Source organism: Aythya fuligula, chromosome 13, assembly GCF_009819795.1.
Source record: "Aythya fuligula isolate bAytFul2 chromosome 13, bAytFul2.pri, whole genome shotgun sequence".
Classification (NCBI taxonomy): Eukaryota; Metazoa; Chordata; class Aves; order Anseriformes; family Anatidae; genus Aythya; species Aythya fuligula.
The window spans coordinates 12,693,965-12,719,790 of record NC_045571.1 but is presented as its reverse complement, the minus strand read 5'-3'; the positions used below and the strand labels follow the sequence as shown (position 1 = coordinate 12,719,790).

General features: G+C 46.2%; 1 protein-coding gene across 3 annotated transcripts in view; it reads right to left on the bottom strand.

The window, feature by feature from the left end:
* The window catches only part of DOCK11 (dedicator of cytokinesis 11), a 78,374-nt gene extending 56,446 nt beyond the window's left edge, over window positions 1-21,928 (bottom strand). For all 3 annotated transcript variants that reach the window (XM_032196048.1, XM_032196050.1, XM_032196051.1), the window contains exons 1-6: window positions 21,786-21,928; window positions 6,429-6,545; window positions 6,114-6,203; window positions 5,337-5,419; window positions 4,753-4,822; window positions 2,405-2,500 (exon numbers count right to left, since the gene is read on the bottom strand). In XM_032196048.1, coding sequence (XP_032051939.1) covers window positions 2,405-2,500; window positions 4,753-4,822; window positions 5,337-5,419; window positions 6,114-6,203; window positions 6,429-6,545; window positions 21,786-21,887 — 558 coding nt within the window. In that variant the 5' untranslated portion in view covers window positions 21,888-21,928. The remainder of the gene's footprint in view (window positions 1-2,404; window positions 2,501-4,752; window positions 4,823-5,336; window positions 5,420-6,113; window positions 6,204-6,428; window positions 6,546-21,785) is intronic.
* Between the last annotated feature and the right edge of the window lie 3,898 nt (window positions 21,929-25,826).

Below are 25,826 nucleotides of genomic sequence, written 5' to 3'. Positions count from 1 at the left end.
TTATGAAGAGACCCCAGATAGATTTAAAAAGAAAAAGCTCTCCAGCTTTTTCTCAGAACACCTTCCTTCACATTTGTCAGCTCACAGGCAGGGTACTATCATTCAGGAGAACATTCTGGCAGCAATTAAGATAGCACCATATGCTGCCAGGTGTGTGAGGAGCAGGGTGCATTTCACAGTTGCTGGATATCAGGAGAACCACAAAGCAAGCCAGGGCAAGCAGCATTGCGAGGCTCAGAGTATTTCCACTGTTCTGAGTATCTGGAAGAGCTATGAATGAACACAATATTTTTCATCCCAGACAGGAGACTGCCAGTAATTTCCTGCACCCACCACTACTGACACAATCGTATGTTCAATAAAACCATTTGCTCACTTGCATGGAACTGGTAGGGAGCATTGTGACTAACTGCTCTGAACGGTAACCTCTGGCATCATTTAGATGAGCAGTTTGCTGCGGAGATGCATCAAAGGTTGTGGAGCTTCAGATTTACTGAAAAAAAAATGCAACTAAACCTTAGTTTAGCAAAGCGTAAGAACACATAGAAATCTAAGTCTGCTAAGTGTTATACCAACTTAAACACTGATTCAGCACTTCATTGAATCAGTCTTGGAAACTTTGATAGTTAATGCTACAGAAACCCATTATACATGTATATCTCTCTACACATTACAGGGTTGATATCCCTCATGGATATGGGGTTTCGTGCAAAACCATTTGTATCCTCTGAATTCTGTTCGAGGGAAAGATGCAGAAGCAAGAAGCAAACACTATTCCTGTAACCTTCGCCCCACTTCTAAGCCCTGCTGTCAGAAATAATTGTCAGAAGTCTACAAACATTTAAAATAAATAGTATAAACCTAAAAACAGAAGAAACATCCCTTTTGATCAGGTTACAGATGTTGCGGACGAGCATGGAAATTGCAGAAGGACAGCTAGAGAACTGGAGATGTCTGTTATGGCAGAGACGAAAGAAGAGAAAATCCTGACGCCCTTGTTGCAGAGCAGCCCACTGAAGCAGTGGGAAGTTCTTTGCAAAGGAAAGGTTACTCTCAAATAATTTTTGGCAGCTGTAGCCTCATTACAGCTTGCTCACGGGCTGGCTTTCCACAAAATATACTCTGTATGAGCTTAGCAACAGCATGAGGTACCAGAGACTCAGTATGTCACAGCAGCGAAAGAACCAGCACACAGAAGATGGATGTGTCTGCTTCCACAGTAGTGCAGCAGCTTCTTGAAGTGGCGATAAGGGTGAAGACTTTCAAAGTCCTCAGATTTCTCGCATGTGCCTTAGAAGGTGATTTGTAAGACACAGCAGTGACCAGCTCAGAAAATGGCCACTCCTTACTGGTACTTTAAGTTTAATGAGAGATTTTTATTAACTGAACTGAAAGCAGTGCAGTTCAGGCATCTCTGAAAGGTGGGTCTAAGGTGCTGGGCACTGAGGCCAACAATACCACAGGAGGCTCAGTCAAGAATGGACATAACTAACTGCTTTGAACATATATGGTAGTACCTCCTTCTCCAGAAGTTACAGGAGCCGAAATGACTTCAAACTTGCTGCTCAGAAAAACAGATAAACAGAAATCCCTGCTCTATTTCCTTCAAGTACATGAGGAGTCATTTTAAAACTCAAATTAAAATTAGCCATATGAACTGCCCAGTTCCACTTATGAATGTAAAACGTGTTGAACTGAACCTTAGAGCAACTGACCTTACAAAGTAAAGAACCCCACTGCAGCCATTCCTCAGCTGCACAGTTGAACATAATTACCTAATATTCTTTCTCTCTATGCTTTAAGAAGGCAACTGTAGGGTAGAGCAACAGAAAGGCCCATTGCCACAGCAAAAACCTTCAGTGGAACTATAAAAAACTTCCCCTGCAAAATCTAAGCAATGTCATGCCAGATTATGTACAAGGGAGAACAGGAGACGATGCAGCTGTTGCTTTTAGGTCAGTAATGCTCCATCTCCTCAGTGACATCATCCTTCCTCTTAGAGCAAAGCCTTGTTATTTCAATTTAAAATTGTTCTCTGTACGTATTTTCTACTGCCAAGGAAACTATCTATTCATAAAGTCTTCATTGCAGGGCAGCTGTTTCAGTTATTTAAATTGCCTTCCTCTTCCTAGCCTCAGCTGCTCATCATGAAAACAGCTTTGCCTTTTTCTTCAGCTTGCCTGTCAAGATTTGAAGTGCATTGGTCTTATATTCTTGGGAGGGAAGGGTCAAAAGCTGTTTCCAGATTGGTTTTCCAATCTACCTTGGGATGGTCTACAAAACGGATGGACATCCAACTGAACTTGAACCCACTGCTACACTCCTGCTACCTTTAGAGATGTGAGCTGAACTTAACAGGGATTATGTCTCGTTTCCAATTAACACAATGCTGGATCAGTCTCACCTTCATGGTAACAGTGATTGTGCTGTTTACATTTGCTTTGTGCAACCAGCCTTGCTTTATCACACCACCCTTCTGGGAACACAATGATGAGGAATCCTGAAAGAGAGCAAAGGATCATAAAAAGAGGAGGTCACGTGAACTGCCTTCCATGCAAAATTTCCCTTGGACATGAGAGTATGTCTGCGCTGGAAAGCAATATTGAGAACTACAGCAACAAAGCTATCATGTAGAATGTACACATACACATCTACATATACAGTGTGACCACAATAAAATATCAGGGTCATCTCTTTCCAACAAAGAAGTGAAACAGGCTAGTTCTGGTCATCTTTAACAAGGAAAAATTACATCTGTGCTGACAGAACTGCACATGGATTTTGCAATGAAGAAATGCATGGTTCTTAGGTAGTATTTCAAAAACCCAGGGAAGCAAGAAGTTTTCAAAATGGTCTGTTTGGACAGTTGCAAAATGCAGAACATTAGATTTATTTCATCATTTCCTTTTGTACAAATCAACTTGCATTTTAAATTTAGGTAAAAGAACAGCAAACCCAAATAACTGAAAAGTAACTAGAGTATTTCACATTTATCAAAATGATAAGTTTCAAGTGACTCAACTGCATTATTCTTGGCATACTGGCTGGGATTTCTATCTTTTGTCCTGTCCTCTGGTCCCAGAATGGGTGAACAGCTCTCCATCCATATCCAACAGTGACCTCCACTGAAGATGGAGGGAAACAAGATCCCAGACTGATGAAAAACTTGCCCTGGTCTTTTCAATGACTCAGCAGCAGAGATGGACCTGGACTGACTGTTGACGAGCTATCAAGGCACTAGTTTATATCATCTCCAGCACCTCAAATGTCAGGTTTTCACTCTTTTCTTGTCAAACTTCCAGTGAGAAAAGTAAAATTTCTAATGCTTTATTTCTCTGGGTAGAACAACCAATAATTTATCCTTTATAATGGTTTGCCCTTTTTCATCAAGAGATTTCTTTTACTCAAATTTCCATTGCATAGTTCTAATGCAAATGTTCTGTCAGGAAATTGTAACAGAATCCTTTAGATATGACCAAGCCAAAAGACATAAATGTCAAAATATCTGCCAAAGTATCTGGAATACTCTTCCATTGCCAACAACAGTAACTTCATTTGTTTGCATATTTGGGACACTGATCAGAAGAAAAAAAGGTCTCCACCAAATTCTGATAGCATATTTTTATCTCTTTACTTTTTCAGAGGTATGCTGATAAGCTCTGTCTCAGTTTTGTCTCCAGCCAAAATTAGATATTATTAAAGAAGTAACAGCTCAAGTTAACAGTGTAATGAAAACCAACAATGCAGCCAAAAAAAATAAGGCCAAACTTGACAATACATTTCCATTTATAAAAAAGTCATCCAAGTCCAGACATGAGGTGTGGAACATGCATAGCAATTGTTAGAAATGTGTATGAAACAGCCCTTCAAATCTACAGCTTTGCAAGACAGAAACTTTCCTGTTCCTCAGCAGCAGCACCTTGGTGCCATAAGGATTTTAAACAGCTGGACTAAATTCTTCAGACTGTAAACTAAAATTTCTTAGCGTCAAGTGTTGGAACTAAACTTCACATGGTAATTGATAAAGAAATATGTTAACATGCCAATGCCCTACCCCAAAAATGCAAATATGCATGGGGAAAACATGGCATACGTATTTCCTGAAATGACTGCCAGGTTTGAGATATCGCAATTGTCAGAGCCCCCAGCTCCTCCATGTGGAAAAACTCTCAAGCTGCAAAATCTCCCCTGCAGACAGGTAAACACAAAGGCGCTAGCTTCCAGAAGAGGTGAATGCCTCTGAATATCTGCAGAGTGTATACAGAATTAGGATTGATGTGCTGTGAACATGCTGGGGAGAAGTAACTGGTTAAGAATGGCAGATTACAAGGCAGAGCGCCAACCTGTTAAAGCAGAGGACCCTGATATTGCTGTATCACAATGTAGCTGGAAACTAAACTGCCTGCTTTAAATTATGGTCACAAAGAATTTTACTTAGTAAATTTCTTGGCTTCCTTTTTTTATTTCCCCTATTTCATTGCTGGACTCTATCAAGTGAAAAAGCCATGAGAAACATTAAGGCTAATCTTCCACCTAATTTAGGAGACTCTTGGCTCCAAGAGATTATCTTGTCACACTTTCAAATAAATCACTGTCTCAGTTTTGGCCCCATATCTGCAGTATGAAGCATTTCACCATAAAGCTGTTCCTGGGAGCTGAATTCTGACTTTGTCTTGTGAAATATATAAAAGTTATAAAAGATCTCGTTATAAAAGATCTTAGAGTGGAATATGTAAAAAACTTTCTCCTTACCTCGTCTTTTTCAAAGTCTTCATCGATTTCAAACACATGACTTGGAATCTTGTCTGGCCTAAAGGATTTGCTGAAATCACAACATTTTCATTTTTAATGACTGGGAAACCAGGATGCACAAAGCCAGCTGTCTGATGCTGGCTCCACAACTGACTGTCAAACTGCAGATTACAGAGCATAGCAGAACTGTCCAACCGTAGAAGAGTTCAAAAGACCTACAGCCCTTTACAGCTGGAGATATCTAACTTCTGAATGCACTTCATTGAAGCTAAGCACAAGGAGCACGTAATTAACATTCTCTGTATTAGCCGTCTGCCTTTGCAGAGTTTTTGCTGACTTGCATTTGTGCAACACAGGGATGAAGCAGATCTATCTTCCATCCTGCTAAAGGAGAAGCCAGATCAGACTGCAAGATTATTCACAAATTTTAATATAATTTGTTCAACAGTGTTGCTCTGTTGTTGCTTCACTTCCCTGCAAGATCTTCAGAACAGAGCTACTTTGGCCAGACTGTTTCTCCTAAGCCTGATCAAACCACAGCCCCATGACCATGCATTAGTATTCCAAGGGAGCATGACACTTACCATGGCAACATCCGAAAGTCGCCTGAGTATTCCTCATATTTGTAGTTTACCACATGCCAGTCTGAGCTGTAGGTTTTAATGCACTGAAAAGAAAACAATACAGGTATTTGAAAGCTAGAGAAAGCATAACAAAACCATGCACAAGTTCAAAAGGTTACAGACTGCTGGGTGATGTAACTATAAGTGGAAAGTGTGAACTTATTTTTGTGCTACCATACAAGATGTCATAAGGAACCTTTTCAGCACAGAGACAAAAATCACACAGCATCTGGACTGCCACACAGCTGCTGATTTTGTATCCACATAGCTCTAACACTTTAAAAAAGGAATAGTGATTTGCAAGGGGACTGCTTTCCTGAAAGCACTGATTTCCTGCCCTCACAACTATAGTGCCTTTCATTCGACACTGACCGTCGCCTGGCATTTACTTCCACTGCACTTGGAAGGAATGGTCTTAGAGGGCAGCATTTTACAAAAACAAATCTGCAGCACTCAGGATGAAGCTAGAGAGGCTGTGCAGCCCAGCCCCTGCCCTGCTGCACACCCCGCACCTTGCAGCTCAAGCCCCACACATTGTCTGCATACAAAACCTGATGAAAACAAGTGCCATACGAGAGGCATGTAGGAACTAGCTAGTGCAGTACCCTGCCAGTGATCGATGCTTCCGAGGATAAACTAAGTGATCTGCAACCTCATAGACAAGCAGCTACAGCAGAGCATCTTGCTTAAGGGAGAAGGTGCGCTGAGCACAGGCATCGCATGGACTTTTACCCCTACCTCTTTGACAAAGAGACTCTGAGCTTTCTTCAGAGCATCTTCTGGCACTGTAGACTGGACAGTCCTTCTCTGACGACTGATAACTGAAATCTGCAGGGAAAAGGAGAAAATGGTTTCAGTGTAAACTGGGTCTTCAGGAACTGATACTTGCTTTAAATAAATATGGCGGGCCCAAATCACCCACGGGTTGTTTCACTTTTATGTGTTAGTAATGCAGCCAAAATCAACATGTAGACAAGCGTGGAAATTTTCCAAAGTAAACAGGACTGGAGATGACCGAGCCTCAAACATAAGAAAGAGCCAGTGCAAACTCACAGACACATCTTCAATCGGAAATATCAGCAGGTCCCGGAGGGGATCACTGTAGATCTGAACTTTGCGTTGAAGGATCACGTTCTCATAGTCCAAGGGTTCAACAACTTTGGTTTTTTCCTGTAGGATGAATAAAAGGTAGAATATTTACAGATGTATAATATATCAAATAACCAGTAAGTAACATCTTGTGCCTAATTTGGTCTGACAACTTCAAACCATGTTACCAATGGACTGCTTATGAATTCAACAATCAGATACTTGCATGATACAAGGAACTACTGATGTACATGCATTGCAGTGAGGGAAACAAGGGGTTACGTTATTTGTGCTTGGTAATAAGCTACAGGAAGAAAGCAAGTACTGTGCTGTTCTTCTCCAGGCACAGTCTCTAATTTCTTAATGGAGAAAGCAATTCTCCTGGAAAGGCCACAGCTTTAACAGCTACAAGCTTCAGCTTTCACCAGTATGAGCAGCTCATCTGCACAGCTCAGAAGGAATACGGACTCTACACCAGCTTGAAGCCAGTTTTGCTAGACAAGATGATGAGAGTTGTGCTATCTCTGGAAATGTGCTGCTGGTGGGATGGTAGTAAGCTGGCTGCAATAACCTCCGGTGTGGGAATCTCTCCCTGTGGAATGAAGATTCCTCTGGAAAGCCCTCTCCATGAATCACACCTCAGCCACAGCCCACATCTGGAAAACCCCAGGGCCTGGTTTTGTTCTCATTTACGTTTCTGGAAAGCAAGAGGAACTTCTCCATAATCTCTGGAGTCACCAGTAAGAACTATTAGGAGAATGCCAGTATGCTTACCACTGCATTACTTCCGTTCATTCTACAAGCCCAGAAAACATAGCTTTAAAATGTTAGAAAAACAAAGACAAGTTCCAAAGTAGGAAAACATCATCTTAGCTGCCCACTCCTAGACTTTGGCTTTCATAAGCAAGAGTCAGGCACTTAGCACTGCAGTTGTAAAAATGACACCAAATCAAACCCATGACCCTGTATGCACAAGAATGCTCATAACAAAAGGGGAAGTAAATTCCAATACATGAACTTTCCCTTGCTTTGAATTCCTACCAAAAGACTGTCGATGCCTGGCCATGCTATGGATGGTATTAACAAAACCCCCCCAGCTTGTGTGGAGCCAGGCTGGCACGTGCCCCGGGGAGCTAACACCCTTGTAAGATGGTGTGCTTGGGCTCTTCACCCTTGGAAAAGGAATGTCCAATGCTTCTCCAACAGCAGCAGCAAGATTTACCACACAGTTGTTTTTTTTTTTTTTTTTTTTTTTTAACCCAGATGAACTACTTGCATAGCTCCCTCAATTAAAAATTAGACTGGTGGAAGTCTCTTGCTGAAGACAATGAAAGCTGCAGCCTGAGAAAACGACTCAAAAATAAGGATTGAAAGCTCAGCACCATATAAAACCAACAGGTAAATAAATAGCCATGCCACTGAGCATCCAAACAACTCAACATTGCCTGTGACACATGAGAGAAGAAATCAACATTGCTCTTCCAAAAGCAATCATAGCCAGAGTTTCTGTCCTATGCCCTTGGCACCTGAGTCTCCAGCATGGGTTAATATGATCAAGCCCTTTGCAGCAAATGTGAGCCACTTGTTCTAATGACAGCTGAGCATCTCTTATGTTGAAGTGGAGCTGGTGCTGGGACTTTGGGGAGAAAGTTGTCACATCAGCAGGTAACAGTATCAGGTGAGACCCATTCAGGGGTGGTCATGTTTTAATCTTGTTTTTATCTTTTTCTGAAACACTGTAGAAAATCTTGTTATGTTGATATCTTCTCATACAGAAGCATCTTAAAAAATAAAGGAATTGTAGATTTTTTCCCCTTTTTCTGCTATACTCTGGCATATGGTAAAAAGAGAATAAAAATCCAGGCTCTGTGGCAGACCTGGATGGTCTGATGGACTGGAACAGCGAAGGCAGACGTCTCTCTGAGGCTGCCTCTGGCTTTTCCCACTCAAAGGGCAGCCCTGCTGAGCAGAGGCTGTTCTTCTATCCCAGGTGCATGCCCAGGAAACTTGTAGTATGTTCAGAAAGCAAAACTGAGATGAAATATTTTCCCCACAGCACTTCAGAAATGCAAAGTGGGTACCTCGCATGACACGTTTCCCAGGACTGCATCCCAGCATCAGGACAGTATCCTAGCAGCTCACTGAAGGAGGAGAGAGCAGAGCCTATGTGTAATCAAGGCCTGTGTTACTAGCATAAGCGATGCCTCTGGTCAGGGTGATTTCTGCACTGGCTTTTGTCAAGCACCCGCTCCTCCCTGCTTCTGGCTGTCCACAAAGAAACTCTTACTTTTGACTGAAGAAAATATACCTCCTGCCCAAGGCACTTTTGCATTCAGAATGTCTATTTTCCATGCTGCAGGAATCCAGCAGGGATTAGCTCAGATATTTGAAACAGCTTCCTCTTAATCGCTCTCTGGAAAACTTTGCTTCATTCCTAATGCAGTCCCAAAAGAAACCTCACAAGCCTCCTGTTGCATGACCAGCAGCAGCACTGCAGCATCACAGGGAATAGCCCACCAGGACATGAGTAAGGAAGGGCAGCATTGCCCAGCAGAGAGCCCATGATGTGTGCCAAGCTAGGGAGTTGGGGGGAGTCTGTGATGTGGGGTGGCAAGTGTTGCCAGCCCCAGCACTGTGTGCCACCGGCACAACCACCCCTGGAGCTGCTCCTGCTCTGGCAGCCAGGACCGAATCTCATGTAAAAGGAGATCACTGAAAAATTAGGAGTCCTTAAAATCGGACGGGAAGATGGAGAAAAGGAACCCCTTTTTTCTTCAGTTAGCCTCACATTCTTTAAATACTTAACTAGATTTGTTTAATCATCTGAAGCACAGGCCTTATTTCGTTATAATGCTACACATTTCTGCAAATTTGCCAAGCCTGGCACATTAACGTGACTTAACACATTAGGACATTCATGAGCTGCTCTCCCATTTGCAAGTCAGGCATTCCCAAATCTCAGCCACTCCGCTGCCCAATCCACCTTTCTCGCTGCCATCACCACAGCAATCCCAACAACACTCCTGGCATTAAAAGGTCCCACCAGCTCCTGTTCTCATCTCACCCCAGCAGCAGCTGCAATGGTAAATTAGGTTCCTTCTAAGAGTCTTGCACATTGCTGTGGCATTAAATAGTGGCTTTGGGTACTCTGAATTCAAGCCTCCCAATTACTCACTATTTTCAGTCCTGCTTGCAACATGGTTCTGAAACGGACTGTGTTTCAGAAGTTGTTGTAAAAGTTATTTTATGGTAACATTGATGTCAATTACAGGGTAATGACTTTGAGGACCAAAGAGGACCCCTTATTCTCACATGAGAGGCTTCAAAACCCTTATAGCACTGTCCACTGCAGGTACAAATAAGCTTCTTAAAATAACTCAGTGCTGCCCTTCCCCACTTGTGCATTTGGTGACACCGGGCAGGAAGCATGGTGCAGGCTGCTGCAGCGCCAGGGTGGGCGGCCAATTGTCCAGAGAGCTCCCAGAGGCGAGAGGTGGGTGCCAATGGGTATGTCCCCCAGGCGGGTTTGCAGTCCCCACAGACTTCGTTTCTCCTCTAGGGACATTAGAAACACAGCCCCTAGTGCTCTCCTTACCCCGGCTGCACGATTGGCTTGTTGCAGCAAGGAGAGTGCAGGACAAGGGTAGCCACACACAGCAGCCCTCTGTCCCTGCACCCAGCACAGTACAACCAACTTGTCACAGGCCACGACGGGAACCACACCAGTGTCTCTAAAGCAAAGCCAAAAGATACAGGTCAAGCTATATGTAAGCAAAGCAACAGCTAGCAGAAGGATGTGCCCTGTCTGCCTGCTGCCAAGGAAACACGGACGCCTCCGTCTGTCCAGAACTGCACAGGGCCAGACATGCTCACGCCCCTGCAAACAGAGCTCCAGAGTAAGTAGGGATATCACAAATATTTTTCATCCTTTGGCCCACCCTAGTGCTCAGTGTCCCATCAGGGCAGGAGATAAAACTTTAAGCCCTGAAAATCAGATTTCAAAGTCTTAGTTTTTCTGATGAGCTTGGTTAATTCAGACATCTCCCAGCAGACAAGGCTCGGCCTCATGCTGCCCCGTCCTGTCACAACAGCAGATGGCACCCACCAAAGTCATTACAAAAGCAGAGGAAGAACTATTACACTAAAGCAATTAGAGTCTTAGAAACCACAAATTCCTCCACAGGGAAAGCCAATATCCAAGTGCAAAGAAATGCTGCCAGTCCAGCAACAAAATCAACCCATTTCTGCAGGAAAAACCACACAGTGATGCCAAAGCAAGCCTGTTCCAGACAGGCATACAGCAGCTGCTTACCCAGGGCTGGCAGAGGGGTTCCCCGTGCTGCCCTGTGGCTTGCTCCAGCACCCTGTACCAGGGTGGGCAGGAGGAGGAAACTGAGAACACCCAGCAGCAGCTTCCAACCCAAAGCACCACAGTCCAGTGCACTGGGATAAAAACAGGGAATTGTTGGGAAAGACCTCACAGAGGAGAAAAATAAATTAACGTGATTTTAAACAAAATTTTAATGAGAGGAGCAGTGAGCCCTTGTGGATGAGCCCTCTCACTTCTCTTACAAAAAATCCTGGTTCAATCCCTGCACACTGGACTGCTCCTGAAAACACTGTGTGCTGTATCCATCTGCTTCTGCCCCAAGAGCGTTGCTCTCATGAGCACAGGGCTCTGCGGTGCACGAGGGAAAGGGGGGGTCTGCAGGACCCCTCTGTGACCCCCATCCAGGTCAGGTCACAAGGCTCCTTTTGGACAACAGCACAGGCCAAACAACAGCCAATCTATTACAGTATTGACTCACCACCAAGAAGCAAGTTGGCTGGCATTTTAACAGGAAATTCAATTGAATTACTTCAACAGCAACATGCCCACGGACGCCAACGCTAGGCTCTGCCTTCGTCCAAGCACAAGCACAAAGAGCTGGGCCCCAGGAAAACCCCACGTAAAGGTTCCCAACCTCATCGCCCTGCTTGCCCAGCCAACAAAAAAGCACGAGAGCAAACCTCCACTGAACAGACACCACAAAATAGGGGTGAAGGAAAGTGTTAGCAAGGGAGTAACACATTAGCCAAAGTGAAGGAATCTGGAGCAGTCAGACTGAATTGTCTCCTTTCTGTATCCATTTGCAAAGCTTATCAAATTCCTTATATTTGCTTTATAAACAAGGGTACACAACAACACCTGGACATATTCATACTGGGAAGGACATTTCTATTTTCAACTTTAATTGCTCAAAAAAGTGACTGTCTTCTACTGTCCCGCATTTGTACACTGTACAAATGTGCAACTTTTGTTGCACAATAGAAGCTTATTCTATGATTAGTGTTTGTCTGAGATCCTTTTCTCCCATAATTACAACAAACATAATCAGATTGACACAACTGTACAGAAAGTGAAGGAAAAATGTTTTGTTCAAGGATATTTTAAAACAGAAACCAAGGGAAAACTATCAGAAAGCATGCATATTTTCAGTCCTTTCAGGCTGTCTCTCACTTAAAACAAACAATACCTAGAAAATAAAACAATTTGATGGCAAACCCCTCTGGTCTGGCTCTGTTTTAACCACTATGCTCATCTGTTTGTGTTGACACCAGCCCTACGGTGGCTGCCAGCGCACGTTTCCCATTGCACAGCGGAAGCCAACCCCAGAAAAACCCACAGCCCCAGCGCAACGGCTGCACGGTGTTCGGCTTTCGCTTCTCCCTGCGAGTGCCGCGCTGCTAACGGCTAGCGCACGCATTGCTTCTGGGCTTGCCCTGCGTGATGCTCAGCCGTTCCTGCAGCACTTCCTTCGCACCTCTCACTGAAAAGCTTGCAGGCTCAGCAGCACCCGGGACATCAGTTTCTCACTTCCTCAGAAGGGAAAGCTTCAGCCAGCAACAGGAATCCATGCTCACGAAGCAGCTAGAGACGCAAGGGATCCGTATAAGAAAATAGATGTTTATTTAAGGTACCTACGAGAAAAGGAAATAGCGCAGACCACGTGCACATGTAAATGTATTGCCTCACACTGTACAACTGTTCTGTAAAAATTAGTGAGCATTTTATAACTGATTTATTTACTGCTTCATCTGTTGCAACCCAGTAATGCACTTACGTGCAAAGCCTAGCAAAGTCCAGATTTTAAAATAAATCCCAAGGGACCAAGTAGGTGAGATACACAGAAAATAGACAACAAATTAAATCTGGGGAATTGATTCAAGGCTAAAGGGGCAAATAAAGGAAGTGCACAACTACCCCCTGCCCATAACAGTCACAGTCGCATCACTTCTGAGACTGGCAGCAGCCCTCGTCAGAGAGGGACCACTTCCTACCACAGAATGCAATCTGGAAATGCAAAGATACCACTCAGAGAAGAAAACTCCTTAATTGGGGTTTTGCGCAGGAAACCTGACAGTCCATGGGAGAATTTATATGGAATCTGGGAACTGAAAAAACCCATTTGTCAACCTCTATGGACATGCAGAACTGACGAATTTCTATCCACAGAAAAACTTTTCCAAAGTCAAGGGTTCAAAGATCACAAGTCACGGCACTCTCAGATCGTTTGGTCCTGAAGAGTTTTTTATTATTGTTTTTATTTATTTAAGTAGCACATTGGTAACTTTTCACTTTCCCTGCCCCCCGTTCCTGCACTGCCATCTGATTGCATTTACAGGCTCTAGCTCAAGCTTGCAAGAATGCTAGGGTACTTCGTTTAAAAAAGCTGAGATTCACACGTAACTCATTATTCCAGGAACCTGGGTATAAGGCAGAAAAACAAAAAGTGAGAGACCCTGAGCTTGCCTGTTCAATGTCTGGAACTGTTGTAACCCAGTGCAAAACCAAACAGTATCTGAAGCTGAGGAAAAAAGAGGTGGAAATGGAGAAACAGGGGAGGAAGGGCAAACAGGGCGACAGCGTTAGTCAGCACAGATGGCAGCAGTCACAACACCACGCAGCCTTGCTGCTGCCAAGGGGTTTGCAGACTTCTTAGCAAAGCCACATTTTGAGGAGAAACCAGGAGGGAGGCAATGAGGCAGCTCTCACTGGGTGGCGGGGAGCTCCTGCCTATGAGTCTGCTGCAAACTCAGCCCTCGGCTGGATGGAACAGCCGGGCACAGTAAAAGATGCACAGAGACGTGCTACAGTAAAACCACAGGGATGAGAAACAGTCAATAAAGTAGGGTAGGAGCAGGCCAAAACTATTTTTACACTGGCCAGAGAGAAGGAAGTTTAGAAACATGAGACAAATGCCTAGACAGGAATCCTGGTTGTGCTGGAGGAACAAAAACACTGCATCCCAGGAAGAGTGCAAGACTCTGCTGTAACCCTGACCCAAAAGCTCTCAGAGGGCTTTGTGTGAATGGCATACAGGGCTTATAGGTGGAGGGGTCGGGTGCACGGGAGGAAGCACTTCTGAAGGCTGAGATGAGTCTGGAGACAGGGACTGGAAAAAGGCTTTTTTCCATGCAGCTTTTATGGGTTTTGCTCAGTTGTTTACTCCTCTTCCAGCAGCAAACAGATCTCCTCTGCAGCAGCACAGGCTCCCTGAGGAGATGTTAGGTGCTGCCTTCAGTAGGGTACTCCAGCAGTGCTCATCCTATACCCTGGCACAGGTATGTCCAGGCTCAAACCCAGCCCTTCCGCATGAGGAGCAGAGGGAAGGATCAGTGCATCTCTGTGTCAGCAGAGCTGCACCTGCATCCAGCTGAGCATCTGCTGCAGAGCATGAGAGATGGAAACACAGCGCAGCTTTGATTTTCTCTTCTGAAAATAATAGTGTTAATAGAAATTGGCAAAAAGCTACTGGTTTCCATGGGACAGCTGAATTTCTGCCAGATAGGAATTCTCAAAACATTCTGTAAGCACGGGCATGCTAAAAAAGGGAACTAGTTATTATAATGACAATAATGCATATTTATATAAGTTCTTAACTAGAGCATCCCAAAGTGCTTTTCAGATGTCACTGGTATTTCATCATTTATTTATGTAGTATCAGTTTTATATTTAGCATCCATCTCCAGAAGATCCAGCTTCAGAACATCTGAAAACAATTAATTGCACACAAGCAGAACCCCTCCCTTTCCTGCCTGCTCTTAAAAAACCCTTGTTTTTCACTCAAGAAATCTCATTCGCACTGGGCCGAGCCAACTGGGCAGCCACTCCCCGCAGGCGAGCAGCCCCGGGAGGAGGCGAGCTGCTTCTCTGCCCAGCTAGGCACCAGCCCATGCAGCACTGCAGGGGGAACCAAAGCAGGAAGTCACAATCTGATTTTGGGTTGCCTTAGCAATAGAGTGAACACCCACAACAGTGAAGTCAAGCCCCGGGGATGTCAGTGGTGACTTAACCAGCTCAGGAAATCGTGTCAGCGCCCATCTCAGCTCTGCCTTTGGGCTGCAGCGGCTGCAAAGTTAAACCACGTTCTCCCCAGTAAACACATGGTGGCTGAGTGCTCCAGGAGGGTCTCTGAGGCTGCTGGACAGGCTCTGCAATGCTTCGACTCAGCTACAGATGAAATGCTGTTGTTGATGGAAGCACCTCCAAGTTTCTCCCAGGTGAAGACATCCACACAAGCTCCAGCATTATTCAAAGGGACAAGGGAGCGTGGAGAAAAAAGTGGAACTGCAAGGGAAACCTGAGCCAAGAGCAACTTTCCTGAAGCCCCAGCCTGCTGTGGGAAGAGCCAAGACAATCATCTCCCTACAAGAGGAGGAGACTCCTTTCTTCTCTCCTGAGAAGAGAGAAGATCTCTCCTGATACAGCCTGCAGCAACTCTGCAGATGTGTGGGGCTGGATTGCACAAAAAAATCAACACTCGTGGATTCCCCAGTTCTACCAAACACCCGAGAGAAGCCACAGCTTCTGCCATGCTGCGGGACCTTGCTGCTGCCTGGGTACCCCTGCCCCAAGCCCTCGGCATGCAGGCTGCAGTCCATGGCCTTCATCTGCACCCTGCTAGCACAGCTCCAACCTGCATCCCAGGCTCCCAACCACTGCCAAAACATAGGAAGGAGGATGGAGTGCTCTGTATTGAAGCAGGTAGGGTCTCCTTCCACACACAGCTGCTCCCCAGGGATAGCCCTGTGGCAGGAGTTATTAATAGAAGAGAGAAAGAAATTGCAGTTCAGCAAGAAAGGAGACAGGGGTGAGAAAGGGGTTAGGAATGAGCAGACCTGACCCCATTAGAGAAGCAGCAGGAGGCAGGGAAAAATGGTAGAGATGAGACAGGGCTGCGCTGAAGGGAAGAGGAGTCAGCAAGGGAGAGCTTTGATTTGTACTTTTTAAGGGAATGAAAGAGATGGAGGGAGATGGCAGCAGGGAAAAACACTCCAGCGTTTCTAAGATGACAGCGATGCCCACAAAGGCATACAAAGCCATCCTTCTCTTCCTTGGCCAGAACAGCAGTGAGGAGGCAATTAAGCAGGGAAATCTAAAACCACGCATATGCCCCAGGAGTGGTTGCTGTTCAGCTACTGTGTGTGATTGTGATTTGCATTCTTAGGCCACAGAAATGTCAAAAGCCTTGTGCAATTTTGCATCATTAGAGATGATAAATCAGTGTGCAAAGACTTAAGTGAAACACTCTAAGATACACCAAACTGCCTATATGAAAGGATGCTGTAATATGCACTACAGCAGCCCAGGTTCAAATGATCCTGGTTCTGGGAGGGACTCTGCAAATATCCCCAGATACCAGAAAGAGATGAAACAAAGCCCTAGAACTGTCCCCTCACTGGATTTTGAGCACACCAAGTCCCCAGCTGCATTGCTGGCACTAGCTGCAGGCACCAAGAACAACCATCTGTTCCAGGCGTTTCACTGCATTGACGGTGGCAGGTCGGGGCAGATGCTGTCAATGCAGGGACACCTGTAATTTCATGACACTGCCTCTGGCACAGGACAAACCGTTCTCAGCCTTGTCCAATGAGTGCTAAAGCCCCGGCCATACAGCCAGCAAAAAGTGGCAAGAGGTACATGCACATGAGTTTAAGGGCTGCCTGGTTTGCTCTCTTCCTCAGATGAATCATATTTAAATGATGCTTTGGGAAGGGTAAGATTTAATACCTATCAGAAGTTTGTTGTAGTCTCCAAAAACTTCCAGAAAAGGCTGTAGTGACCACAGCTCAGACTACAGTACCCATTCCTCAGCACACAGGCATGCATGGGGGAGGTATTGCTCTCTCTTCCGGACTGGGCGTTGGTAGGAGATTTGCTAAGAAGTGGCCCCAAATAGCTGTGTGGTGTAGCAGGGCCCTTGCTCCTCCCTGTAAAGTGGTGCCCTTCATCCAGAGCACACCCCAGTTGTGCTCACGCAGGAACAAACCAGGCCACTTCCACTGCATGCACTGCCCAAGGCCATGTCACAGCAACCAGCCGATGCTGAGCTAAATTCAGCCCTTCACAGTACACAAGCCCCAATTCAGGAAAGTATGTGATTAATTTTAAGAATGTGTATAAGTTTTTTCTTGACTAAGCCCCTGTGAGTAATAATCTCACTGTGTGCACTTCCACAGAAACCACTCGAGCAAGCAGTAGCGGCAGTCTCTGGAGGCAGCCAGCCGCAGCAGGAAAGCCTGCCCCAGCTGAACCGGCAGCAAAACTCCCACCCACTGAAGTAAGGGCTGAATTTCCTCCCTTGTCTCCAGTACATCTCTTTTTCTATTGAAGTTATGCAAACACAGAGTACTGACTACACCCAAGGGGGAACATGCATATAATGTGTCTCTCTTCAGCACTAAGATCGCTACGAGCAGTGCGCATAAACAGTCTGCACATTGATCAAAGCAAATTTAGATAATTAAAATAGGATTCTATGCAGAAAGCTGATTTCCCCTGCATGAGTACAAATTCAGTCACATACAATATAGATTAAGATGTTAAAAAAAACAAACTACACACACACAGAAAGAACAAAGTGCCTTTTTGCTTCAAGTCAAAACCTTCTTAATATCTCTCTTTGGGAGCTTTTTATCTCCTATTTTGTGTCTGCCTGAAACTGAGCAACACATACCAACCCAGTCCCACCAGGATCAAATAAAAGCCATCTTCTCCTCCTGGCGTGCTGCCCACAGTCTCACGGTGCTGTTACAGGGAGCACATCCCATAGCAACGCGTAACATAGGAGAGAAGATGCTCTGGATTTGAACACATCTGTATGGCAAGGATTGATGCAGTTGTTTGCAAGCAGAGGTCCTCCCACATTGCAATTGCTGGGAGTTCACGTGCTGCCAGACGTGTGGCTGAGAGCTGTGAGTGTGCCTGAGCGCGTGGGGCACACAGCACCAAGCTGTGCCTGCGTGCACAGGACACATGTCACCGAGCTGCGCTTTGGGATGACCCACAGAGAGGGCTGACACCCAGCATGGGGAAAGCCTGCACAGCTGCAGGTGCCCAGGTATGATGCTCTGGGTCTGCATCCTGTGTAAACCTCTGTGGTGAAGCAGTGAATGGGTCTTCAGTTAATCTGCATAGAAATGATCTAAAGAAAATCAGAGTACTTGGGGGATACTTACAATTACCACCAGATGACTGGTTTTGGCAGCACTGTGGGAAAATGGATTGTCTGGGTTTTGTCAAACACTTCTTCCTGTGATCTCCCACATTTCGTTTCTCTGTCACAGCACAGCGAATTACACCTTTGGAAAGCCTGCAACTGGCTTGAGACCACCCTCACCCCACCAGGGCCCTGCCGCTGCTGGGCGCACGGCTCCTGTGAGGTGGGGAGGCACAGGGAAGCCTTGGCCTTATGCTCACCCAGGCCAAACAATGCAAGTGACCATGTGCAGCTGATCTGCATCCTGAGGCAGAAGGCAGAGCCTTTGCTATTCTTCTGGCAGTGCCACAAATTACAGATCTCATTCAAGCACATGCGCTCTGCTCAACTCTACAGTACCCCATAACGTTTTGAGTGGAAAGCAAAGATGGGGCAAGGGAGAGGTGCACAGGCACCTCTTCCAGGCCAGGGAGCATGGGGCTCCATCCTCCTGGTGAGGGCTGAGCTCTGTCCCGCAGTGCTCCCATGGCTGTGCAGGTCCCACTTTGGCAGGCAACTCAGCGCAGGTTTCCCCTGCCTCACCACACGACCTTCCCATTAATGGCCAGCAACATACCAAACGTGGAGAGGAGGGAGATTTCATTGAACGTCTGAGCCAAAACGAAGAGTGTCTATTCACTGTCAAAGGTCTCCTGGCTGCTCCTTTTCTTGCTAGAGGTCTGGCCTCGCTACCCCTCTCAGATAGCATCAGCACTTTGTACTCTGGCTCTGAAGTTGCAGTTTTAACACAGTATTTTACTATTGGTGCCTCAAGGTTTAAACTGCAGGTAATCCCTTAGTTAAGAGTGGTGTCAGTTATCATACTTATGCTTTGACTGTTCTTCTTTTTAACCAAATCTTAGTTTTTTTTTTTTCCTTCATTGTTTTGCATGTCATTTATCCCACCAGCCAATTGAATGCTTTTGCATTTGTCTATTTCAACAGTGACCTTGTTTGTCTGTTATTCTGCCAAATCTCTATCCAATGATTTATAATCGGTAGCATGCATCAGGGACCATTCAAAGCTGAATTTGATACAATCTGCCCTGCAGCTTTGCAAAGAAAAGTGTGCAGACAGAATCGGGGTTCCCACATGCCCTGGTGCCTACAGCACCCTAAGTGCTTGCAGCAGTGCTTTGTAGGGCTGTGTGCTTTCAAGGGATTCCTGCTGAAGTCTTTTTTCTTGCCAAGACCTCCTCTACAAAGCCCGTCTGTGAACGTGATGCAAGGCCAGAATGACAGCCAGCACACTGGGAACACCAGCACAGGAAGAAGAAAGAGAACAGCACCTAGTGAAAGCTGTGCTTCATCCTTCCCCATCCAGGGGGACTGAATTGCCTCTGAGCTCCCCACCACAGCCTAGACTTTCACTGCTACAGATCAGGATCACAGCTCCCCTTAAATCATGACAGGAAGAACAACGACTGCATCCTAGCAGCTGGTGCAAAGGGCAATGGGTGGGACATGGGCAACACAGGCCACCTCAGGAAGGCTGGGAGTGAAGCTGTGGGCAGCCTCTCTTTGCTGGGAAGCCCAAGCACCACACTTTCTGCTGCTTCCCTTTCACAAAAGAGCAAAGCCCTGCCAGAAGTTACCAACAAAACTCGCATTGACTTCACTCCAGGTTTGCACACCAAAGAGAAGAACAGATATCCTCATGGTGCTAGGTGAGCGTAAATGGGAAACCAGGAACAGAAACAACTGCATTGCACCTGCAGGACAGCATTTTGGGAGCTGCATCACGCCAGATGTCCCACTCACTCAGGGTGGCCTTGCAGGAGCGCAGTGTTCCTGACTGGAGATGTGTCTCCTTTGACGCACAAATTATGGCTCCACACAGCCTGACCTTTTCTGTGACGTTAAAGGTTCTTCTCCCTGAGATGTTTTCATTTAGCAGTATTTCATTCACTGACTGCAAATGGTGTCTTACTCCAGACAGTTCCTCCTCTCAAGGGAGTGCCTTGAATGCCCAAAATGCTGAGCTCCATCTACACAGTAATGGACCTTTATGGTGCCCACTCCTCCTGCAGGTGAAGCTGTGTGATCTGGCACATGCAGTGTTAGCTCTGCTCCCCACCCCTTGTCTCATCCACGTTAACATTCACAGATCTCTGTGGACTCAGCTACAGCCAGCACACCTCAGCACAGACATCCGTCCCTTCCTCACAAACATGATGATCTGGCAGATGCAGAGGAACCACCTTGTCCTTGGAGAAACCTGGGGAGTATGCACCTCACACATAGCATTTCAGACACCTGCAGTGATTATCTGAGACAGTCCTTAAGCTTACACTACCTCCTTCCACAGTCCCTGAACGCTGCAGCATCTTATGGCTCTTCCTGGTGATGCAGAAGTGCTGGGATTTATCCCTTGCCACTGAACTGTCAGAAGCAAGAAACTCTGCCAAGCCCAGGGAATCAGTGACACCTTCCCTCAACCTCCTCCGGCGCTTGGCTGCAAACACACTGAGCAGCACAGCAGCCCTGGGGGATTTGCCTGTCTGAAAGGGAATGAGATAGAGTTGGCAGGAACAGTGTGGGCAATGAAACCCTAGAGAGGCTCAGAAAGAGAGTGGCTGCTGACAGCTGCTGGACTCCGCTGGCTCCTTTGGGTTGCTGTCAGGATTTCATTTATTTTCATCTGCAATCCCACCTAACCCTGCACAGGCCTTGTGTAACTGTTTGCCTGTAGGATACCAAAGCTCTTTAGCTCCTAAACAAGCTCATTTTAAACGAGGTTCCATCAGCTTCCACAAAGCATTTGTCTCAATGTATTGTTGATGAAAGAGTGAAAGCAAACCCCAAAGGAGCTTCTAAAGATCCCTGAACAACTGCACACAGGAAACAATAGCCTTGGCACAAGGAAATCAGACCGTATTATTACCATGATTTTTTTTTTCAGCCCTAGCAATTAACACATTTACAAGAAAACTCTATTTTAAAGAGAACTGTTAAAAACCCTCCACTTAGCTCACACACCACTTAATGTGCCAGCAAAAACTGAATAGGAATTATTCACTGAACTTGTATTGTACTTTCTGCATGTCCCACTGAACAACCTTCCATCAAAGTCAAGGTCAAGCGTGATTGCATGCTAGAGTAATTCAATGAGCAGCAGTGAAACACATCCAACAAAGCCCTGGGAAGCTTTGAACTGACCCAAGCATCCACTCAGGGTACCACAGCTAACATTTGCACAGCTGTGAGCACAACAAAGACAACCTGCTGCAGCATCCCACAGGCAGGGATGAAATGCATCTGAGAAAGCACATGACTTTCGCCCCAGACGTTTGAGCGTGATTCCTGGGATACATCACACTGCCCCTTATGCCAATGCCCACATCCCTCTCACCTTGCCAGGCTGCGCCCTTCAGTCCTACCCTATTTATTTGCCAAATTTACATTGCCTGCACCCTACCAGGGTGAGCTCCAGCACCTGTTCGCTCGCTGCCCGGCACTGATAGCTTCTTATTAATTCCCGCTCCTGCTACGGGAGCGCTACCTAACCCTAATCCTAAACGACAGAAGCGCCGGTTCCTGCGGTCCTCGCATCTCCGAGCGACGTTCAGACGGGCACAGGGACTGCAGGTGGCCCCCACCTCCCCCATCCTCATCCCCATCCCCTGCCCAGCCCTTTCCTTTTTCCTCTTCCCCTGCTCTGAGCATCCCCTGCCGCTCTCTACCCCTTCCGCCACCGCTCCCCAGCCTGGGCGCGGCCCCGGCGGGAGCTGCCCGAGGTACCGCTGTGCCGAGTCCGAGCCGAGCCGAACCGTGCCGCCCCTCCGCGCCCCGCACTCACCAGGACGAAAGAGCTGCGCACCGCCTCCGACACGCTCTGCCGCAGCTCGGCGGCCGTGCCCGGCTTGCTGAGCCGCTTGGTGAACTTCCTCACCTCCGCCATAGCGGCATGGTCCGCGCCGAGCCGAGCGGGGCTGCTGCGGGCAGGCGGGGCCGGGGCCGGGCCGGGGCCGGGGCCGGGCGGGGGCCGGGCGGAGCCGCTCGGCGGCTGCGGGCGGAGCTGGGGAGGGCCCGAGCTCGGCTCCCGCCCCCGGCGCGGCCCCGCTTTGTCCCCGCGGCAGGTGCCGCCCGGCCGGGGTGCCCGGGAGCGGAGAGGGGGGAGGCTCCGTGCAGCTCTGCCCCAGGTGGGTCCCTGCTGTAAGGCTAAGCTGGAGCCGGGACGAGATCGTGGTCCTGAGCCTCTCCGGGGTTGTGATGATAGCAGCCGTGAGCCCAGCTCTCTGGCTGCAAAAACAAGAAAAGCAGCGGGGGTAGAAGGAACGGTCCTTAGAAGTGAGATTAATTCCTGGTCCCGCTTGCTTTAGCGCCGTGTATTGTTCCCAGGATGGTGATTTTGAAATTACAATAAAGGCAGAGAGATCCATTAATTTTAATTTTTATTTTTTTTCATATATATTTTGCACCTTAATATCTTTCTTTTAAATGCTTTTGCTTGTTTTTTATTGTGTGCTTTGTCTGCACAGTAAAATACTGAATGGAATAGAGCTGCCCTGTAGTCACAGCGTTAAGGAATTTACACATATTGTGCCATATGGCTGATTAAATACTGTTCACAAGGACTCCACTGGAATTAGAGGCACGCTGTCAGTCACACAACATATAGAGAAATCGGTTAGATTGTGAGAGCCAGTCTGTAGGGGGGCAATGAATACAGCCATTATGATCCAAACCATTTAAAATGTTATTTGTGACTTCTAAAGCATGCAAGAGAGTTATTGTTCTGCTTTTTAGCAGTTCACTGAAGGGGCAGCAGACACCATTTCATATTAAGCGTTGCTCTGATTTTCTACACCAGAGGCAAAACAAATCTAAAAGTTTATCCTTTAATGTAAAATATCTACTAGATGAGGGACAGGAAAAGAAGGGGGCTATTAGCTGGAGAATTAGCATTTCACAAACATCCTTTCACTAGGCTTTTCCAAATCTGTCTAAATTGTTTCTGAAGAAGCAATAAGCTTTCTGAAAAACAATTCCAGCTGCAGAGCACTGAGGTTCACTTCCTTATCCCTTCACCCGTGCACATTCTTGCAGAGATTTTGCCAGCTAAAGTGCCACACTACACAACCCCACCGACTGCACTGTGATGAGCCGGGCTATGGCCATAGTGCTCAGTCACCTGGCTGTGAGAGGACAGGGAACACAGCATAACTTGTGTGCGTAGGGCTGCTTGTCCTAGAACAGGGCAGCCTTTTTCATGCTGCCTGCAGGGAACAGCCCCAGCCCCTGTGGTTGCTTAGGGCAGCCTGGGCACCACAGGAGAGCATGGGCCAGCACAGCACCTCTGATCAAGGACCAGCACTTAGAGCAGTGCCATTTCTGTCTTTGGTTTGCTAGATAGGAAGAGCTCTGAGAACTAGAACATTTGCCAAAGGGCTAAGAAGAGCGTTGTGATGGGTCATTTGCAATAAAATCATCCCTAGAGCACCCACCCTTGTTTATGCAGTGAGAAGCAAGAACCTTCCAGTAAGGTTATGAGCTTGGTGTGGTGCCAGTGAGGAGCTGCGTCTGATCAGCTGCACATCAGCATCCCACTCAAATGAGCTAAGAAGCCATGGAAGACCAGCAAAGAGTGAGGCTGATTTTTGGAGCTAAGCATGAAAACAAAAGGAAAACAGAAATAATGGGAAGGACACATCACATGAAAACAACATGCAGAAAGCTCTGACTCCCTCTCAGGAAGTTCGAACATCAGAATATGAGTTTCAAGCACAAGGAGTACTAAGGCAAGATAACAGCAGCCACAGCATCACTGCAACAAAATTATAACAGTTATTATAACTGCAAAAAGCCCAAGGTTGCAAGACTTGTATCTCATTTTGCATGGGGAAGAAAGGCCAGAGACTGTTTTTCAGAAAAAAAATATGCAGATCCCAGTTTAATTTTTCAAAAAACAGTTTAGTAAAATATTCTTTCAGTGTATAACTTAGTAATGCCCAGGCTGCTGCCTTCTTCCATGTAAGCATCAGCAGCCTCTCCTTTGCCTTTAGAAGATTCCAACAAGAGCACCCAGCACCAGGCTCTCCAGCTGATGGGTTACAACTGACAGATCGGCTGCCTTTTTCCCAGGCACGTGCACGTGCATTTACTGGGAGCACAGGAACTGCAATGAACACCAGGTCTTCTGAAGAAATAGTCTTCGCTGCAGTCCAAGGTTGTCTTTAGGATAGCTCTTCCTGCTTCCGTTGCCTGTCACCCTTCACTCATCAAGGTCAGGCAGGGAACTCCTCTTTCTGAGGAGAGGCAAAATCGACAGCCTGAATGTAGAAATGTACTCTGCTACTAACCAGGCTTTATGGTCTACCCACCCTAAAAGGAAAATTCAATAAAACATAAGTATCAGCAGAGACACAACCAAAAAAAAAAAAAAAAAAAAAAAGTAGAGCCCCTAAAACAACATGGAGTTCACAGCCAGAAGAGAACTCACAGCTGATGCCAAACCACCTCCAGCCTGGATCAGCTTTTGACTACCACCTTTAAAAAAAAGCCTGAAATGTCCTCAGAGCAAGCACAGAATTGTTGACATATCAGAAACCACAAGGGGATTTCAGTGCTTTGCATTGTGTGCGCTGATGGTGAAAACCCACAATATCAGGGTGTGTGTGAAGAGCTGTCCAGGCTACTTTGACCTGCAGCCCAAGATGTGAAGGGAAGGAAGGATGATGGAATATGACAGAAATCTTTTCACCCTGGAGATCCAAACATTCCCACAAAAAAAACTTGTACTGGCAACCCGAGATAACAGAAAATACATATATATATATATTTACCTATTTACATGACTTTCTAGACAGTTAAAATCTTAATGACATCCATTCCAGCTTTCCAAGTCATCAGAGACATCTGCACCTGCCTGGCTGATCAGAGGGTGAGCAACAGCACCAGCTCACGGTGAACAGCAAGGAGATACACTGGAAAGTATAACCAACATGGGTGAAGCAGCTCTCCTGCCAGCTCCTTCTCTAGGTCTGATGGACAGAACAGACTACAAGAAAACAAGATTTGCAAGGGACATCATAATAGACCAACAGCAGAATCTTCCCCACTTATCAGTAGCACTGTGACGTGGAAGATGCACTAAGGGACACTCAATTTTTTGGGTAATAGACATCAGCCTGTAGCTGACACTAATATAAGATCCAGAACCCTATTTATGGGACTCTGGAATCGGCTCTGAAAGCCTCTGAGACAAGCTGAAGGGTTAGAAGCATGTTTAGGATTTCATTTCTTATGAACCAAAGTAAAAGACACTCATTATCATTAGCAAATAATCCCGTTTAGAACTGCCTTCACTGGTTAACCGTGGGCCTTTTTATCACCTTCAAAAGGGCCTATCCCAGAAAAACACTTAACTAAGTGACTGACCTTAAGCAGGTGATTAATCCCATTGTTTCACTTCATTGGGCAGTAGCCTGCATTCCTGCAGTGAACCTGCAGGACTCAGTAACCCAGATCCAGACATATTTTGCTGGGAGGGAAGGGGTTATAAATGCCTTTACGTCTTCTGTTCCCTCACTTCGCAATTTCTGTATTTTAAGGCATTTCAGTGGTTCAAGATTTAAAATAACGACAATAAAAAGGATGCAGCCTTGGAATCACATCTGCGCATTTACCCTTCTGGATAACAAAGCCAAGGGACATGCTGCTCTGGGTTCAGAAGTGAAGAATTCTTCAAGCAGTGCTTTCTGTGTAGCTCATGCCTAATGTCAAGCAAGAATGGGAAAAACCTACGTATTTGATAATCTGATTAGACACCACTTGCTTTTTCCTTAGCTATACACTGCACATCTGGTGCCCCAGAAGCAGCCTGATTAAAGCACTGGCA